Here is a 22,342-nt window from a genome sequence, read left to right as displayed (position 1 = left end):
CATCCTTCAATGTCAAATTAATGGTGAATGTCCGTTCGAAAACTTTAACATTGGCCATAACTTTTTCAATATTGAAGATAGCACCTTGATATTTGGCATGCATGTGTATCTCATGGAGTTGCGCATTTTGAGTTGTGAAAGGTCAAGGTCATCCTTCAAGGTCAAAGGGAAAAAATAAAAAACTTTAACCAAAACTTTAACCTTCTTCATAAATTTTGCAATATTGGACGTAGCAACTTGATATTTGGCATGCATGTGTATCTCATGGAGCTGCACATTTTGGGTGGTGAAAGGTCAAGGTCATCCTTCAAGGTGAAAGGTAAAAAAAAAATTCAAAGCGGCGCATTAGGGGGCATTGTGTTTCTGACAAACACATCTCTTGTTTAATATTGAAGATAGCAACTTGATATTTGGCATGCATGTGTATCTCATGAAGCTGCACATTTTGAGTGGTGGAAGTTCAAGGTCATCCTTCAAGGTAAAAAAAAATTAATTCAAAGCGGCGTTCTCATGAAGCTGCACAATTTGAGTGGTGGAAGTTCAAGGTCAAGGTCATTCTTCAAGGTCAAGGTCATCCTTCAAAAGGTCAAAGGTAAAAAATAAATAAAAGCGGCGTTCTCATGAAGCTGCACAATTTGAGTGGTGGAAGTTCAAGGTCAAGGTCATCCTTCAAGGTCAAGGTCATCCTTCAAGGTCAAAGATCAAATAAAAAAATCAAAGCGGCGTTCACATAAAGCTGCACATTTTGAGTGGTGGAAGTTCAAGGTCAAGGTCATTCTTCAAGGTCAAGGTCATCCTTCAAATGGTCAAAGGTAAAAAAAAAAATTCAAAACGGCGCAATAGGGGGCATAGTGTTTCTGACAAACACATATCTTGTTTTTTTCAAACATGGTCAAAAAACACGAATATGTATTTATATTATTTTATTTTTGAAATACCGTCCTACCATCCCCCCCCAAGAATCCCCCCCTCCCCACCCCCACCCCATTTTTTTTTTGCCTTTTTTTTGCATTTTTGGAAGATAATGTAATAAATGACCACACCCCCACACAATACACCCCTCTCCACTCCACCCCTTCCTCCTTTGTGATTGAAATTGAGATAGGTCCCTACACCTTTAAAAAGAAATATAGATGAGCGGTCTGCATCTGCAAGGCGGTGCTCTTATTAAATTTGTGTTAACGTCGAACATTGGAAATTATGCAAATTGTAAATGAAATTACCAAAATTCGAGGGATGTGATATACTACCTATATGTTACCAATAACTTGGATATGGATATAACATTAGTATCATGACATCTTTATATCAGACAATACAATACAATTATTTTAACCAACCATCAAACAACAAAATATGACAAACAATAATCATTCAATGAAAACAGCCATCTTACAGGAATGCAAAACATTTTATGTTATACCATGCTATTGCTTAAATCATGAAACAATCTTAAGATACTGCTTTTAAAATGCCAAATGTTCAACAATTAATGTATATATGCAAATATAATGTTATTACATGTATCATTACATAAGACAAATGTATCAGGATTATACTGTAAATACACATAGTCCAACAATATCATAGTAAGGTTAATTTGATTATCATTTACAAATAAAAAACAAATATAAAAAATACACAATAAATATTAAGCACACTGAAACAATTATGCAATATTTGTCAACAAATAAGATAATCAGTTTGAAAAATTAGAGCACATTATTTTATGTCAAGAAAATGTTACATCAATATAAATTATAGTCCATTCATACTTGATAACAGCAGTGAATGATTTTCGTGATAGATTAGTCTGTGCAGATGAAACTTTCCATGTTTTGTGTTAAAAGTAAAACTCCTTTTAGCAAAAATCCAAAGTATACAGAAAGAGTTGTAGCACAGGCTTATCTAGTATTACCCTTTGCGCACATAAATTAAGCCCTGTTTTCACAGAGCGTAATGAACAAAAAGGTCACAAATCCTTGAACAACATATGGTAAGGTATCCTACCAACATGCAGGTTACAACTCATTTTAACCCTTTCAGTGCTGGAACAGAATTTTAAAGGCCTTTGCAAACAGTATTGATCCAGATGAGACGCCACAGAACGTGGCGTCTCATTAAAATCCAAACTGTTTGCTATTCTGATAGTATTCTTTGAAAAAAAGTCAAAGAAAATGCTTATTTTAGAAACTCAGCAGACGACATTTTAGCAGACGACAAATTTCCCAGCATGCAAAGGTTTAAAAGCATCACAACAACGAAGCAAAAATATTTAAAAGAAAACCAACAAGATCATCACTAAAAAAACATAATTAAAATAACAAAATATTAAGCAATAAAAAACAACTTCTATATATTTAACCTGAAATTCCTTTATAACGTATAATGGATGATGAAACTCCATAAACATGAAAAACATTCAGAGAAATATCCTCTAGTCTCTATGGCATCAGGTCAAATTCCATATACAATACTGGGGTCCGTTTCATCAACGATCGTACGACAAAATTGGAATACGACACATATTTCAAAGATGCATTTTAACTAAACACCAAATAATAATACTATTATTTTTCCGTATATCAATTCATTTCATTGTTTTCTCATATGTGGTTTACATTTTGAATGCATATTGATGAACAGCTTTTGTATTTTCTCTCCAAAATTAGGTCGTAAATTAAGATTGTCATATGATCTTTGATGAAACCACCCCCCGGTCAATATATAAGCCTTGCATTGGGAAAAACAGACTTAATTCATGTGCGTCAAGTAGCGTTCACAATGAGCTTGTGTATCTGCAATAGCTTATGAGGGACAGCAATTTCTGCTTTAATGGAAGTTATAGGTTGAAGGAAGTCTCTACTAACCAAAAATCTATTCTAAGGAGAAAGGGTTGTCCCAGGTAAGCCTGTGCAGACGGCACAGGCTACTATGAGCTGACACTTTACGCACATGCATTAAGCCATGTTTTCCTAGAGCGGGGCTAATATACAACACAATATTTGACATACAAATAATAAACACTTTGGTAACTGCCTTGGAATGGTTATCACAAGTAGCCAACATGTAATGCCTTAACCCTTTACCACTCATATACGTATTTACATGTAACCCTTTACCACTTAGAACTAAGATACGTATTAAACCGTTAACCACTAAGATATGTATTTAACCCTTAACCACTAAGATATGTATTTAACCCTTAACCACTTAGATATGTATTTAACTCTTTACCACTTAGATATGTATTTAACCCTTAACCACTAAGATATGTATTTAACCCTTAACCACTTAGATATGTATTTAACCCTTAACCACTAAGATATGTATTTAACCCTTAACCACTTAGATATGTATTTAACTCTTTACCACTTAGATATGTATTTAACCCTTTACCACTTAGATACGTATTTAACCCTTTACCACTTAGATACGTATTTAACCCTTTACCACTTAGATACGTATTTAACCCTTTACCACTTACATGTAGATATGTATTTAACCCTTTTCCACTTACATACGTATTTAAAAGGTGAAGGACACAATATGTTTGCACATTTGCAGGAGAAAGCATGCCATTCTGAATAAATAAATTACACAACAGACAAAAATACATTTAGGCAAAATATGAATAATTCTGGGATAACCTATGAACACCTTAATATAATCTTAAACACACTTGGATCTCTATGATACATGTATCAAGAACTGGGTGTTTTACCTCACAACAATTAAACCATTGTTGATACCTTTAAAGTTACCAGTCACTTATTTTACAATGTCCTTTTTTATATGAAACAAAATCACGCAATTTTCAATGGCATTATGATACACTACAATCAATCCATGTTCAATTACATAAATAATTATTACATGTACTATTAATCAGTGTTCAATGCTGTATACTTAACCAAATTTAATACCAACACAAAATTAATGGCCCACTTTGTGTTTTTTAATATGGCTTTCACTTTGTGTGTATCTGTTTGCATTGAAAGGTCTGGTATGAATTGACTGCCTGACCTGAAAACACTTAATGAGTCTTGTTGTGGGAAAACTGGGCTTAATGCATGTGAAAAAAGTATTACCATAACCAAGAATAGCCTGTGCAGTTTGCACAAGCTAATCAGGGATGACACTTTCCCCTAGACTGGATTTCTTTTAGACGGACTTTCTTTTAATCCATTAAAGGGGAAAGTGTTGTCTCTGATTACTATTATCCTGTGCAGACCACCCGGTCTAATCTAAGACGACGCTTTACACATATGATTTAAGCCTAGTTTTCCATATGCGCACATGCTTTGTCAACACCATGATATATCCTTCAAAAGTAGCATGTCCTTCAAAGGCATTGGACAGTCCAACTTACTCACAGCAAATACAACATTTGTGAAGCTGTTCATAAGATACAGTCTGAGTTTGTTCCTACATAAATTCTGAAGGGAACCTTTGTCAATTGACGCGTTCAGAGGCGGCATTCCTTCCAAGACCGCTCGTCTGGCACATGGCTTTGTCATTTCATAAAAGACTAGTTTTTGATAGACAGAATGAAGCTTTTGATAAATCAGCTTCAGGGAAATATCGTTAGTGAGATCTGGCTTTTTCGAGCGGAAAAAAAATATTTTTGTGAAACACAACAGGTTTGCCCATACCCTGTATGATAAGATCCAGGATTTTGATAGACGAAAGAAGGTTGTCAATCCTTGGTTTCTCAGAGTAGTGGGTCATATCAGCAATGGCTGAGTGAATGTGCAAAACAATCAACGCAAGATTGAGATAGTCGTAACCCTTCAAGAACACTTGTCTCTGTTCGTTCAGCTTGGTTTGCACATTCGCCCCATATTGCAGTAACAATTGAACCATGTCTGGCCGACATTTCGTGATGGCAGCCGATAGCGGGTATCCAAAACTTGACCCCAAATTTACATTACAGCCCCATTTGACTAGTTCTGTGGGTATCTCTTGATGACCTGCGTTTACAGACAAATACAGCGCCGTTCTGCCCTTGATATCCTGCACATCAATGTTAGCTCTGTGTGCCACAAGCTTTTTGAGTAATGGTAACAGTTTATAAGTGGCGCAGACATGAATCGGGTACAAACCGTCCATATCGCAAATGTTCGGATTTGCTCCAAAGTTAAGCAGTTTTTCTGCAGAAGCTAGACGGTACTCAACAATGCATTTCAGCAAACAAGTGCGTCCAATGGAACTTCTAGCATTTATGTCTGCCTTTTTGCCCAGCATCAGCTTAATGATGGATTCCACAATTTTCTGGTCAATAAGACTGCTGCAATGAGCCACCTCCAACAAGGCTGGATCGCCGAAATCGTCCTTCTTATTTGCATCAATTCCGTGGTCTAGAAGATACTTCACGCATGCCAACTGACCATGTAACACAGCAACATGCAGCAAAGACTTTCCTTTGTGCCTTGCAGTGAAAAGAACTGTGCTGTCGCTGTTTCCAACAATCTGACGCACAATATGAAGGTTGCCCTTTTCTATGGCTGAAAAAAGCTCAATATTGTCTTCTGATCCAATGTTAAAAGTCCTTGAAACGGAATTTCCCATTCTGGTTGAGATAGTAGTAGCAGCTAGGTTCCTGAAAATAGAAACATCAATAGGTTCAAAATAAATTGACCAAATGTCTCCGCCTGATTACAACAACAAAGCCAATTAAAATGTGGAAACACAGTTACAATAGACCAATCCATCAGTGTCAATTAATTGTATGATCAACAAGAGATGTGTTTGTCAGAAACACAATGCCCCATACTGCGCCGCTTTTTAAGCCATATATTTGACCTCTGACCTTGAAGGATGACATTGACTTTGACCTTTCACCACTCAAAATGTGCAACTCCATGAGATACACATGCATGCCAAATATCAAGTTGCTATCTTCAATATTGCAAAAGTTATGGTCAATGTTAAAGTTTTCGGACGGACGCAAGGACAGACTGACGAACTGACGGACAGTTCAACTGCTATATGCCACCCTACCAGGGGCCTTAAAATAAAAATCATTGATTTTTTTAAACAAAAATGAGTAAACAATGTTTCTTGAGAAAGGACTTTTTCTAGCCATCAACCAGGAAAAAAGAACCTTGCTAAAATTTGAAATTGTGTGTATTTTTTTGAATTCCAGTAAATAAATATCATAGTGCTATGATACATGTATAAACTTTTATCTCAAAAGATATTTATTTTCATAGTGTGGGTTTAACATAATTATTTTTTGTTTTGTTTTTAAATATAACTTCTTTTTAGCTAAGTGTTTTTTGTGCTTTATTGTTAGGATCGGAGAATCCTAGAAGTTCTTAGAATTGGGAAAAATAGCTTTATTTCATTTTGTGAAAGTGTAAAAGATTTTGCTCATGAACATTTTAAAAAGGCCCTTAGCATAGTATTACATGTATATGCACAAATAAAATTAAATTTTCATTTATTTACACATATAATAATCTTATTTAGAAAAAGTATTAATGTCTTTTTGGGACTATAAATGTGCCTCGTTAACAAATCAAAAAATTTATATAGAATTCACGTTCAAATTACATCATTTTCAATATCAATTGTGCAAGCCACATAGAATTGTCTCATGCTTAATATGTTGAAATGATATTTTAAGTTCCTCGTAAATATCATTTTTAAAATGATAAATATTCAGTCCTCCTGAAAATATAATATATTGCCAACCAGTAGGTCCTATAAACATGAAGCCTTTCCCGGCCCAGACTGATCATTCTCCTCCCAAAAATAAAAATGATTATTAAAGACAAAAATGATATGTTTAAACTATATTTTACTGTTTAATATAGATTGATCATTATTCATACAATTTCAATTGTCACTGACAAATTATGAAACTTAATTCCTAATAATCAAATGATGTACTTCTGAGAGCTTTACAATATTTATTCCATTGAGAGCAAGTTAATAATTTAATTTAATGCTTTTTTGTATGTTTGTATATTAAATTAATGTTAGGTAACTGTATTTTAACTCCGGTTGATGTTGTCAGTTCGCGGGAATGTCACCATAACATTTGTTCATGCCCTGCTTGCTTACGAATTAATAAAAAAAATAGAAAAACCTTTGCGGAGTGTACTCATATATTGATGACATAGTGTGTTATTCACTTTGACGACTCGCAAAATTCTTCAGATACCGTGTATAAACTAACGTCATATGATATTTTCTCATGTCAATACACAATGGCCTCGATACTCACAAAAAGGCCAATAGAACAATCCTATATATTGATAAATATATTAATATATAATAATGTGTATAATGATAACCACTGTTTACTTGACTGTACATGTAATTGGACTAATTAAAATATATTAAAACAAATATTACCATGATGCCTATACCTTAGGAGGAAATTTTTATAAAAGCAACAGCTTCAAAAACTGTACATATAGATAAGGCTGAATAGAATATGATTCTATTACTTATCATTTGCAACCTGGAAAACAACTGTGGCAACAGTCAGGTAAATGTGCTTATTATAAACATCCAACAAGCATTTTTGACTTTTGTGCATACATATTATACCAGTGAACCAACCAGTTATCAACAAAGCTAAATGCATATTATAATTTCTTTATAAAAATGTAATAACACAAATATATTCAAGAACAGAAATGAATTAAAATAATATTACAATTAATAACTTATCTGTCAGTTTTCACATCAAAACTGTTTAATATGAAAAATGTAGGCAATGGTGTTTGCCTTCAAAAACCATAAGTAAATTTTACATACAAACAAATGCATATTAGAAGTGCTGTTTTATTTCCAGTTCATGACCCAATTTGAACAAAAAATATCTGCCCACTGGTTGAAAAAAACACTGACTGAGAAGACTGCCTTAGTTCTTCTTGAAAGCTCTGAGCTTTTATTGGTACATGCGTACGGCTCAGAGTTCTTCCTGATTAAACAAAATTAAATATTAAAAGAATAAGTCTCAAGTTTGTCTATAAAATCAAATTCAATCAACCTAAAACAATGTAACTATTACAATACATGTTATCATCAATATCAATGTGCGTGTTGTTTGTGTATAAATGATCAAAACAAAAAATTGATAATAAAACGTTATCAAACCGAACGCCAAATTCTGAATTGACAATTCCATTTATCTAACGGAGGTTTTAGAGAAAGACAGTGTATTAGTATTTTACGATTGGTTGATAAGACACGAGATCTATCTAGCGGGGGATTCCGGAGATAATCGATAGTGATTTTGTTTAATTCGGGATACTCGGCTTTTTCCATTGCAAAAACTTACACATTCTCATGAACCGTTGACGACTTTAAAGCTATAGATTAATATCATTATAATGCTAGCACACCACATCACTTCAGTTGTTTTTATTTGAGCATTAGTGATATACATGTACATGTATGAGCGATTAAAGTGCCGCCTGAATTTGGGGTGGGAGACTTTACATGAAATATGCTGTAGACAGTTGCAACCCCGAGGGTCAATAGCTGGGAGTTTGATTATTGCAACTAACTGCCTTACCTAACTGGTATCAAATCATCAGTGATATTTTTACAAATTTTCTCATCTGAGTCCTGGGACTCGATAACTTGCAAATCTACAGTCGATTTGTGTATAGCAGATTTTAGTGAGTAACAGATAGGTTAAACGTTTTTTGCAAAATACTTTTATTTATGTTAAGATTTTAGTTTTCTATGAATTGAATACAAAAAGCCTATCATTATTAAGGTAGCGCACGTCTAATGGGCACATATCCAAATATAATTTAATAAATTATTTTCCTAATCAGCATCATTTTACTGAACTACATGCAAATTTGTAGGTAGGCTTTCCATACTTTTTTAAAAAAATATACCGATTTTTTCAAAACCACCCTCACGCTCGGCTTTTGTCCATTTTATATTCACCCCTGGGGTATATAAAAGTTCAATAATTCATTCCAAATATGGGCATGCAGTTGGTGTGTACACATGCAGTAAAGGTGTTTTAAGTTTAAACAAGATGAAATAAGTATTCTTTAATTTACAGACATTTATTTTTTACAAATTTTTATCTATGGAATAGCGCCATGAAATGTAAGTGATTTCAGCCAAGTAAAAATTGGGTCGGTTAAAAACAAAGTGTCATAAAATTTAAAAAAGAATCATTTAAGTTATAGTTTAAACTTAATTTTTATAGAAACACTATATACAGCAAAAATACCAAGAAATAGACAGATTTACCGTTTACTTTTTGAAATAAAAATAAAAATGCAACATGCATCATTCTTATTTTCAGCAGTAAATAACCCAATTTAGCCATAACATTGTTTTAATTTTAAAAATTGAAGGATGTGTATACAATTTTCAGCATATTTAACAATAAACATAGCTTTTATGCTATATTAAATCAAATTACGTAAGAAAAGAAATAAAACGCGTCGCAAAAAGAATGCGATGTCGGCAGGATTCGAACCTGCGCTGGAAGATCCCAAAAGATTTTAAACCCATCGCCTTAACCACTCGGCCATGACAACTTCACATAAGTGCAACCTTAAATGAGATATCCATAAGTAAACAGGTAAAAAGGCTAGTCGATCTTTGAAGAAATCGCGAAATCGTATTTTTCAGATGATAATTGGATCAAAGTCAATATTTATAGTGAAAATAATGTATTCTAAATGAATTAGGTAAACACATATCAAAATTCGAAGTTTGAAAAAAAAAATGCATCTCTCGGAAATAACCGATTATTGAAGATCGGCGTTGATCGTAAAATAAATCGCGGGAAATCATTAGAGGTGCCCTACCTTAAGTCGATTCATGTTTTTGTTGACGTGTGTCAATGTTTACAGTTAGAACTGTTTCTTTCTTCGAAAGCAAAACAAGGTCAAGTTATGTACGCGCCGTTTTTGTGACGACAGGAAAAGTGCAGACAAATGGTTTCTTGAATTTTGCAGATTTTGTTTGGTCAACATAATGTTCATTGATGTAATATTTTAGCATTATGTGTCCTTTACAAAAGGAAGAATGCTCAGAAACCAAATTGATGCGTACCATATAAAATAAGCATGAAAGCTGCAACTCGGGAGTAAGTGAATAACGGACATGTGGTGACCCATATTCAGGAATGTGGGGATTGTCTCAAAATAAATATAAACTCAATTGAAGTTGCCTATTACACATGTGGTTAACATGTGGCTATGATATAATATATTAGTGAAAACATCATTTTAAATGAAAAATAATCAAATTATAACGAAAAATCGATTTCTATGAAAACATATTTTTCACTATCAAATCTAAATATATAACAAGGTATTCAACTCAAAATGACCCGAATATAGGGTGCATCGCTTTGAACAGCCATTACTTCATCAACTGTGCAGTGATTTCCATGAACATGGTCTTTTTAAACGCAGAAATGAATTTCCTTTCTGGAAATGTACATATATTGCAATTATTTTTTACAAATGCTGTGTCAAATTTCAAGAAATAACACGATACACATGTAATCTGATAAAGACCTAAGCAATCCGGTATAAAAGCTGAATCAGTGTTCCATGAAATTCGCGCTGTAAACAAATAATATTTTTTCGGAAATTTAAAACCGCTGGCATGTTTCAATAGGAAAGACATGTGTCTATCTATGTTCAATGGTTTAATTACTGAATGCATGGTGTTTAAGTTGAAATGAGACTCGAAGTCCTTACATGTAGCTATCCGTTATACACCAATCGACTGTATGAGTCCCCGAAATGAAAGAATGTGTCCAAATATTAGACCATATTATTTTTTGAGAAATTTCAATGCATTTTTGGGACTCACATAATTTGAAACTTTGCATCCTCGGAGGTTTTTGTGAGTCAAGGACGCAGGACTCACAGGTAAAAAAATCACTTTATCATAGACAAAAATCACAAATGTCTCCTCTTTTCAACTTTTGCGATTGTCTGCTAAAGCAGGCTTCCTGAAAAGGCCGGACCGCCGGTCTTGTCCAGCAAAATTCTTTACAGTCCAGCAAAGTTTCTAATATCGCTGGTCCTTGTGACAGGCCAAGCAAAATATGACTAAATACCGAAAAGTCTAATACTTGCCAAAAGAACTATTACACCCAATTGGAATCACTCTTTTCGTGAATTTCGAGCCTTTTTGTCATTAAGAACACTATCGTGTTTCTAGTTCTTAAAAGTACTCTCCCTTTGTTGTTGTTTTTCTAAAACGTCAATTTCATTGTCCCGACATATAACCATCTATCCAATTACAAAGGTTGTAACAAAAAACTACACATGAAAAAAATGCTTATACAAATGATTGAAATTGTCAAATTTGAAGTTGTCATCATCATATATAAGCAATGTTTTGCTAAATGTATCGTCGGAACACATGAAATGACACGGAAATGTGCTTATATCTGTGTAATATCGCATAATGCCATTATCATTTTATTTTTGATAATATAAAACAGATAGTTTTGTTAAAGTGATATTGTATGGAAAATATATAAGAGAATATTTTGTACAAGTTGACTACATAATTACATATTTATTTTGCTTAATTATCGTTTTCTACCTGATGTATATAACAGAGTAATGACAAATATATAAAGCAAATGAGAGTTTATAATTCGTGTTTATTTACCTTTTGATTAATAATCAATTTCGTGTTGTTTGTTGTTATTGTCAGATATATGTAACCTACAAATCCGAGTGCGTCCGACTGTTGTTGTCACATTGACCGACAAGAAAACATATTACAAGTAAGATACTAAACTAAATGAAAGGCTAATCATTCGCGCAGAGATTTTTTGACTGGTTCCGAGCAGAGCTCGTATCTAATGTTATGTGAAAGTACAGACGCGTCTAAAGCTGTCAATTATTGTGGTTGCTATTTGTCCACATATGTTGGGACAACTGTTCAACCCTATTGTAATCAATTTAAGCATTCTCTTTTTTAAATCGACAACATGTATCATTTAACTCGTTTTTGATGAGTTCGCTGGTTTATAAGTACTAGAAGCATATACTTACGCAAGTATTTAAACTGACACTCGCCATGTTTGACTTAAATGTTGGTAAATATGATCGTTGAACGGACTTATCCAAAAATAAGGTGTGTTACCTTGTTGGGGATCGAATCATGTGATATTTTATTTGTAATCCAGCGCTCAGATACTCACTGAGCTAAGAGAGATCGAACCTCAATCGCGAGGCTATTTATGAGTGTGATTCCGCAAAATAAGCGCTTAAAATAATTAAATTTTTGGCGATGTATCTTAGTGAAATTTAAAATGAGAATGATTCGAAGTGTTACAGTACTTAATTTAAAAGAGCTGTGTTCTGTGAAAAGGGGGATTTAATGCATGTGCGTAAAGTGTCGTCCCAGATTAGCCTGTGCAGTCCGCACAGGATACACATGGGTGACACTTTCCGACGAAACAGGATTTTTTCTATGCAGAGACTTTCTTTAAACAGAAAATATCATACAAGCTGAAAGTGTCATCCCTTATTAGCCTGTGCGGGCTTCACAGGTTAATCTGGGACGACATTTTACGCTAATTCATTAAACCTGCTTTTCGCTGAGCGCGTCTCCTAAGCTTTTATTAACCATGATAAATATATTCGAATACCGTCAAATTATACTCAGGTGGATGTATATCATTGTGGGCGTGATCACCCCACCCTGGACATATGCAACATTGATTATTGTGCATTCAGGGAATATTTCATCAACAATATGAATAAGGTAAGGATTATGTTAGAACAGTAGAAATATAATAATCAAGTGTATTTATTTAAGTGCGCAACATTTAATTTTGAATTAGCTGGAACATGTTTTCGATTCATCTAAACAAATTGCGGTAGGGTCGTTGTCCATTGTGTGATAGATGTGGCATTCGTACGAGTTGTAGTATGTCTCGGAGGTCATTTGTCCAACTTTTTAAGCAATCGTTGTTGAAAACAGTAAACACAATTTACAAATAGACAATTGGTTTAAAAATAACATATTTTAAAGATGAATATGTATGGACTCTGCCGACACATATATGGTCTAAATACCTGTACCTAATTTCAAGTATTACTTAAAACATCATGCGTAGATAAATCAGGAGGTAATTTATTCGTTTGAAAGTTCATAATTATACCCCCCTCTTTGACAATCACACCCCTTTCGACACGTGCAGAGCCATGTTTTTTACACATATTGTTTAGTGTATACTTTACACCGAGTACAATTATACGGCGTTATAAGAGTGTTTGATAAATTCATTAAATACAATTTATAACTTAACTAACTTAATCTCGATCAGAATATCTGTGTGATGTTAAAGATTGTATTAGATGAAACACTGGCTGCAATTGGGAAATGCTATAGAGGTCTTTTTATAGAGCAAAACCAAGTAAGCCTTTCTGTAAGTTAATTTGCGAAGACTCGAATTGCAGTTTCTTCACCAATTATTACACCCACAATCAATATTATATCCCATAATAAAATACCCGTGACTGTCTTAATTGCCTACTTTAAGCAGCATTGAATTCATGTATTAGTTTTAATACATTTTAAAAGTATATAGGTGAGACTGCATTAATTTACTGATGTTTTATCAATGTAAAATAGTGTTTTAAATCTTAAAATACATTCTTAAATACATTGTATACATGTTTATACTGGGTCTATAACAATACAGTAAACCTGCTTGCTAGAACATTTGAATGAAATTGAAGAGAGGTAACTCTCTATGGTTTAAAAATGGTTGGCAATATAGCTTGAGTTGCTTCCCTTTAATCCTATTTACGGCTAGCAATTTTATTGTATACATTATGAGAAATGATTTTAATTTCAGTTTACATTGGAGATTTATATTTTTTACCATGTATAATCATGATAGTCATGTAAAGTACTTTGATAAGCGTTATAAAACGTATCTTTTAATTCATTTTATGAATGGCCAATGTTGTATCTATAGCTTTATGTTTTATATATGCATTGTGAAAGTTGTAAATATTCGATGAGACTATAATAAACTAATAAACATTGAAGACGTTTATCAACGTCCAATAGCACACTCATTAGTTTCCCCGCTGCCCGCAAGTTCAGTGGTAATTAATACACGTACACAAGCTGCTCACTATGTCACTGCGACAGTCACAGTTGTATCTGTGGCCGTTGTATATCGTAACTCTCCCATAGGCTGAGGTATAATTAAGTTTGCCCCTATACTAAAATATATCACCTAGATCTCTTGGTTTGTTGGTTTATCTTAATATATGCGTGGCGCTCTGTGAAAAGGGAGTTAAATGCATGTGCGTTAAGTGTCGTCCCAGATTAGCCTGTGCAGTCTGGGACGACAGAATCCGCCTTAAGTGGATTTTTGCTAAGAAGAGAATTTCTTTAAACGAAAAATACCATAAAAGCGGAAAGTGTTGTTCCCGATTATCCTGTGCGAACTGCACAGGCTAATCTGGGACGACACTTAACGCATATGCATTTAACCTCTTGCTCTCCAAGCACGGCCCAAACACATTTTGTTTGAACCAATGTTCTATAATGATTTTATTAATATACATGTAGAATAATACAGCAATCCGCCATTGTAATAATTATATATAATTAAAATTAGCGTTATTTTTTAAGAATGCTGTTTGTTGTTTCATTATCATTACAGGTTTTCAACAAAAAACATCACAACCTAACCAAACAAGGGATCAAACATCAATGGCTAGGATTGGGCGGCTCGGAAGAGGCCTACACGTTATATAACTTCTTGCTGCATGAGAACTTCTCTGGCATAATTTGTTTAAATGATGCTCATGGTGTTTGGCATGCGAGATAGTAATGAATCATCATTTAAAGTACATGCGTATGAATTTTATTAAAATTTTAATTTTCAGGACGTAGTTGGGCATACGCAAATACGCACATGCGTACGCTTTTTGGAAAAAATACAAAATTAAAGTGATCGAGCAAATGCAATAAAATGTTATGCCTAACCCGGGTTAGGCATATTTTCTTTGTGAGAGATGTGTTTTCATATCGAAAACACTTAAACTGTCTTAAAGTTTTTTTTTACTTCATAGAAAACGCATGATTTAGCTACCATTTGTGAGTTCACTTTTCTTCTGGTGGTGACTATACATAACATTATTATCGACTGCGCTTTATCGTTGTTTTCTTCTATGTATCCGAATGAATTGTTAACAAATCGGGCGATTTTAAGAATGGCTGCTAATTTGATGTCGCCCCCGTACAGAGATATTTTCGACGGAAAATCAAACCAGCCAACATCTAGTACAGTCGTTCTGCTTTGGATTCATGGCGTACGAAGCCAATGATGCAGCCACTATGAAGCAAATGGCTCTCTGCTTTCGATTTAACGATGCAGAGAAAGCATGTCTCCGGGAGAAGTTCGTTGGATTTGCCGAGTGCAAGTCTACCACCGGCGAAGCTCTGGCCAATGCCTTCCTCGAATACCTTCAAGCCCTTGGAGTAAATATTCAGAAAATGCGCGGCCAAGGGTATGATGGTGCGTAGAACATGTCCGAAAAGCAGAAGGGGGTCCAGGCTCGCATCCAAGCCATCGTCGCGAGAGCTGTATACACTCACTGCAAGGCGCACTGTTTGAATCTCGCCATTATACACGCCTCCGACTCGATGCACGCTAAGAACATGATTGCAACTGTCATAACAATAGCGTTTGCCTTTGCCTACTTTTCAAAACGGCTTTAAAATTTGCGGTTCCAGGAGAACTTGGAGACTGACCCCGTTGGCACAGAAGAGATTGGTAGGAGAACAAAACTTGCAACGCTGTGCTAGACCAGGTGGGCTACCCGCCCGAATCCGCCTATTCATTTAATGCATGATTATATATCTGAATGTTTATTTACAGACTGGGCAGTTATGTATACAGAATCAAATTCAGAGCTTTATCCTCAAAAACTGCGTTGAATTGTCACTGAAACATATATACATACATAGCTTTTTTACATATCTTGTTGGTGGCGAGAATGTGTATCTTTTGAATATGTATGCTCTGTTTGAAAAATATGTAGCGCTTGCCGAGGAGTTTTGTATCGACCCATCTATGCCTAGACACGCCGGTCGCCATTGTAAGATGCCCAATGCCCCAGCAGCTACCCCATCCCAATACTGGAAGACGAACATGAACCTTCCCTTTATGGACCATCTGCTACAAGAATTAGACACGCGGCTACTGCAAGGGCACGCACGATTAAATGTTCAATATCTCATACCAACCAAGGTGTGTACATGTCTAAGATATTTCGTCTGAAAAGACATTTATTCACGTAGTCCCTTGTCTGTAGCTATTGACTGCTGAAAATAACATGACATTGAATTGCATAAATATTGTAACTTGTATAATCAGAAAATTACGGACACTCAGAGATAGATCTACTTTTGTCAAATAAATTATTCATAAATGTCAATAATAATAATAATAATAATAATAATACACTTGATTATATACAAATGAAGTATATGTAAATCAGCGATAAACAAGCATTAATCTATTTAACGTTCGGGTTTATGTTTTGACGATACACTGCTATGGTTTAGTTAACTAAACCGTGGGATAAATTTGAAAAATACTCCGATGCCATTAGTCAAAATATAAATTCGAACATTAAGGGTTCTTCCCAATCAGGAGGCACAGATTATTCAAGCGCTTTCGTTATAGTTTAATGCAAAATGCCGTATGTATATCCCGATTCAATGACGCGACACGTTTTTTATATTGAAAGTGAGCGAATTAACAGACGATCTTGTTCAAGAGATTTTCACCGAGTTCCAGCCGGACCCTGGGGTTGACGTTGTTACATTTGTCAGGGGTGTAGAAGGTGGAAGGCGAAGTGGCAGATTTCATCTCCTGAGCCATTCAAAACCATCGAGTCGGCGCTTACCCCCGCAACGGAAAACTTCTACCCCAATGTTCGAAGATGTCTTCTCGTTCTGCTTTGCATAACAGTATCGACAGCAACAGCGGAAAGGTCTTTTTCTACAATGAGACGGGTGAAGACATACCTCCGTATCACAATGGGTAACGGAGCACATGTCCGGTCTTGCCCTGTTGAATATACACCGAGAGCGAGAGATCGATCTGGAAGAGGTCGTTGACGAATTTGCCAGACAAAAGGAGCGCCTTTTGGACAATTTATTTCGTGTGTAATGTAATGCATGTAATACAGGCGACATTGCATTAATAAGAATGTATACAGTTTACGAGTATTGCTTTTAAAAGTGTTTTGCTAATATAGGTAGAGGATACATGACGAGATGTAAGTGATTAGAGTTATCGAGTAAATATGATATAAGACATAGTTGTTATCTAAAAGATGGATATTTTGCTTTATTATATCTATTTATTTGTGTTTCAACAATACAAATTAAGCTTTACCGGTTATTTCATTTATTGATAACATATCTACGTATTTTGACCATTGTTTAATTTATTTATTTCATATCTACGTACGGCTTGACCATTGTTTTCATTTATTTATTACGTATCTACGTACGACTTGACCATTTTTTCATTTATTGATTACATATCTACTCACGACTTAAGCATTGTTTCATTTAGTGATTGTATATCTACCAAGGACTTGACATTTGTTTTTTGTTTTGATTTAATATCTTTTAACGACTTGACCATTGTTTCATTTATTGATTACGTACCTGCTAACGACTTGACCATTGTTTTATTTATTGATTGCATGTCTACCAACGACTTGACATCTGTGTCTTTATTTAATTATATATCTGCTAACGACTTGACCATTATTGCATTTATTGATTGCATATATACTTACGACTTGACCATTGCTTCATTTATTGATTACATATCTTCCAACGAATTGACCATTCTTTCATTTATTTATTACATATCTACTAACGGGTTGAACACCCTTGTTCATTCTATGCTTCTTTCAAAGAGGACGTCGTAATGCATTTGAAGGCCAACATTGGCTAGGGCATTATAAAGCTATCTCGGGCTATTAGACCCCTGCTAATTTGCATCCATGCATATATAAAGCTCCAGTCCCATATTGATGCCGCATAAACACGGATTACTAGTAAATATGGCACAGTAAGGCATGTGAACCGTGTAGCTCCGTCGCGATCCGTGTGATTCTGGAACGACCGGGAATGCCAACATGGCAGTTTTGGAAACTTAAAACTGCCGTGTTTATCCGTGACGATCCGGGGCGATGGCAGCATCCGTGATGATATATTATAAGGCCCAGGGACAAGCTTGGTTGTCCGTTTGTGTCCTTGATGTAATTATATGCTATTAATCGTAAAAATAATAGTAGATAGTGTGCAAAGAGGAAAGTTGGTCGTGCAAGGCGTAGGAATGTATCCGGTGAACAGTGTCAGATCAACTTTCCCTATCCAAGACACTAGCCGTTTTTCTGTTTATCGTGAAGCGTCAATTTTGTGATGTTCTTGCTTGTTTTAAGTTTTCTTGTCATGGATACAAATTACTACGTCGATTTACGATAGAAACCGGCATTAGTAAGTTCCAAAATGTGATATAAGCAATAAACAAGTCACGTGTCAACTAACAGTATATCACTTAGTTTATCCCATACCCCTCACAGTAAATATGACAAATGACAGGATAAAATAACATGATGTATTAAAAAGACAAAAGAAAAATCACATGAGTTATATAAACTTAAACTTACACTTCATGCTGATATGTCCTTCTTGCTATGAGAGACGCAAGGAACACAACATTCTTCATTAGAAACTTAAGCCTATCAGCCATGTCTTTTGTTGTCGAGCCTCTCTTTTTGTCTACCAGCACTGACGCTCTCGTGCAAGGTCTTCAACATAGGCCCGTACTGAATTTCGCAAATGACGTTCGGTTCGATGCTGATAACGTCGCAAGAGAATACCGGTGAAAAGTGGGAAACCATTAAAGTTAAATTAGCGAGACCGAAACCGGGGCCTTCATATTGGATAGTTGATTGTTATTATTTGCCGTGAAATGTTGCTTATATAATGTTAACACAGAAATAAACAACCGGGTATTCGTTCCATTATTTCTCTGAATTCAAAACCATGAATCGCATAAGTCATTATACCGACTAGTGATCGATCTAAATGCCCCCACGAGAATGTATTCTATTTTAATCACGAACGCGGTTTGTAAGCTGTATGACCACGAACTATGGACGGAAAACTTTTAATTTGTATAGTGATTTACCGTTGTAGATCTTTAAATGCGTAATAGTGCATGCCGTTTGTATTTTAATTTTGTACAATGTTTGTTGATTTGAAACACTATATTTTGACACATGCATAGTAATACTGCAGTGATTACATTTGGGCCGTGCTCTGTAAAAAGAATGTATAATTCATGTGCATAAAGAGCCGTCCTAGATAAGCCTGTGCAGTCCGCACAGGCTTATCAGGAACTTCTCTTTCCGCTTCTATGGTATTGTCTTTACAAATTTTCAGTTTAGGCGGAAAGTGTAAACCCTGATTAGCCTGGTCGGACTGCACAGGCTTATCTAGGACGGCTCTTTATGCACATGCAGTAAACCCCCTTTTCACAGAGCACAGACCATTTACAGAATGCGTTGAATACACATTGGAGGTCTGCATCGGAAAAACTTCTTACGGTGTACATAACTCTGCGTACAAAGCAATGCAAAATCGTGTCAGTCAAAAACTGTTTGAATTGCTAAATGGTTTTCATTATGAACACGCTTAAGAACAAATGCATCACAAAGAATCCGCGCAATACATTCGACTTGGAGAAAGTCGAAAATCCAGAGTTACCAATAGCAACCTCTGTTTGAATACCTCATTCAAACAAAGATAGGCGGACAGTTTTTAGCCATGAACATCGTAGAAAATGACATCAGCACAATAACCAACAACATCAACCTTTTGTCATCGGTGGAAGACATTCTTTGGAATTAGAGAAGGAAGAACAAGAAATCGAATCGGTTAACGGCGATATAATGGACCTCTGCGACAAGAGAAGGGAGCTGAGGCATGAGAGGTATACCAGCCATGAGTCTATGACAGAATACCAGAAATCAAAGAGGGAGGTGAGGAAAAAGATGAAAGAGGCTAAGGGCGGAGGGATGGAGCTATGAATCAAAATTGACAAAGAGATGACCTCAGGCAGCAGTATAATGCATGCATCACCCTCAATACCCTCACAAAGACCAGTGCTATAGCAGACGCTGACAGGAACCTCCTCAACGCGAGTGCCGCAGTCCTGAACAGGTGGAGTGAATACTGCAGCGCGACCTTAACAACTACCCCTATCAACATGAACACATTCGCCTTCAATATGATCCCAGATCAGAAGCGGACGACGAAAGTCCGTCCATACTAAAGGCTGAGTTGGAGGATTCAGTGTACAGTCTCAAGGCAGGAAAATCTCCGGTCGTGGACAACGTCCTTTCTGAACTGAATAAACATGGAGGAGAGGCAACGACTGCAACACTGAAGGCTCTATGCCAGAAGATCTTGGAGGAGAAGGAGTGGCCCAAGAAGTGAACCAGGTCTCTGGCCATCCCCTTATCCAAAAAGTGTAACCTCAAGCTGTTCGATAAATACCACACCATGAACCTCATCAGCCATCCCAGCAAAGTAATGCTCCGCATCATCATCAACCAATTGAAAAAAATAAGGCTGATGAACTGCTGTCAGAAGAGCATGCGAATTGGGCGGAGCATAGTAGAACATATCTTACAATGCAGGGTCATCATTGAGAAACACCTGTAACACCAACATGAATCTTCCAAAACATCGACGACTAAAGCATTCGACCATTGTGGCCTGATGGCCTATGTAGGGTTCTGAAAGGATTGAACATTTACGCTAGTCCCCAAGAAATCTACAGAAACGCCATCAGCGCAGTACTTTTTAAATTGGCAGATGGGTTACTGTTTCAGGACATCAGTGTCAGGGTTGTCTACCCTCCCCCGTCACTGTTAACCGTTTGCTTGTAAAAATAATGCAGGAGACCGTAACACCTCCATCTCGAGCGGAGGCATACTCATCTTCAATGTGAGTTTTGTTGATGACATTGACCTCATGGGTGGTACCAGCAGTGAAGTCCAAAAACTCACAACAAGCTCTCCGAAAGAGTAGGAGTATACGGGAAATCACGGAAAAGTCGAAGATTATGGTGAATAGCGCGATCAACACCAGCGTCCACATCACCCTGAACGGCTAGAAATCGAAATAAGTGACCACCTTCGAGTACTTTGAGCAACCCTTTCCTAAGATCGTATAAGCACGCTGAAGTGCAAATAAGAATCGCCATGACAAGTGCAGCGATGGCTAAACTAACAAGGTTAAAAACCATCAACTTCATCAGCTTCCCCACCAAATGCAGGCTCTACAAGTCCCTCGTAGTCTCAATCCTGCTGTACGGCTTCGAGACCTGGACGCTTTACACAGAACGCAGGATACAGGCTTTTGAACACAAGCGTCTCCTGATACTGATACAGTTACTCACATCTCTTTCCTGGAGTACAAGACCATCGAGTGTGTCCGGAACATGACAACAGTACTTCTTGGCCCACAAGAACCCCTCCTAGGGACCGTCAGACGACAAAAGCTGGCTTGGTTTGGACAAGTTACCAGGAAAGACTCACTGTGCAAGTCTGTGTCCCAGCGAAACCTAGGTGGAGGTCGCCGTCGAGGCCTTTATGAAAAAAACTTGATGAAAAATATGTGAAAGAGTGGACGTCTCTTCCCACGGATTAGCAGCCCACAATAAATACCTTAATGTTTGATGTCGTGTTGTCGTCTGTCACTAAACCCCTCCCCCAATGGCCAGACCGGTCAATAGAAATAAGATATTGATGATGATGATGATAATAATGATGATGATGATGATGATAATGGTGGTGATGGTGATGAAGATGATGATGATGATAATGATGATGGTGATGATGATGATGGTGATGAAGAAGATGATGATGATCATGACGATGATGATGATGATGAAAATGACGATGATGACGATGATGACGATGATGATGATGATGATGATGATGACGATGATGATGATGATGATGATGATGATGATGATGATGATTATGATGATAATGATGATTATGATGATGATGAAGAAGAAGATGATGATGATGATGACGATGATGATGATGATGATGATGATGATGATGATGATGATGATGATGATGATGATGATGATGATGATGATGATGATGATGATGGTGATGATGATGATGATGATGATGATGATGATGATGATGATGATGATGATGATGATGATGATGATGATGATGATGATGATAATGATAATGATGATTATGATGATGATGATGATGATGAT

The 22,342-nt window shown here is 36.0% G+C and overlaps 1 protein-coding gene across 1 annotated transcript; it reads right to left on the bottom strand.

Annotated features, from left to right (window-relative positions):
- Window positions 1-1,372: 1,372 nt before the first annotated feature.
- LOC127835235 (ankyrin repeat domain-containing protein 50-like) lies at window positions 1,373-11,725 on the bottom strand. The gene is made up of 2 exons (XM_052361560.1): window positions 11,635-11,725; window positions 1,373-5,602 (listed from the first exon to the last, which is right to left on the bottom strand). The coding sequence occupies exon 2, from the start codon at window positions 5,569-5,571 to the stop codon at window positions 4,588-4,590; it is 984 nt and encodes a 327-aa protein (XP_052217520.1). The 5' UTR covers window positions 5,572-5,602; window positions 11,635-11,725; the 3' UTR covers window positions 1,373-4,587.
- Between the last annotated feature and the right edge of the window lie 10,617 nt (window positions 11,726-22,342).

The sequence above is a fragment of the Dreissena polymorpha genome, chromosome 6, assembly GCF_020536995.1.
Source record: "Dreissena polymorpha isolate Duluth1 chromosome 6, UMN_Dpol_1.0, whole genome shotgun sequence".
Classification (NCBI taxonomy): Eukaryota; Metazoa; Mollusca; class Bivalvia; order Myida; family Dreissenidae; genus Dreissena; species Dreissena polymorpha.
Note: the sequence above shows the minus strand (reverse complement) of the source record. Positions and strands in the feature narration are given on the sequence as shown.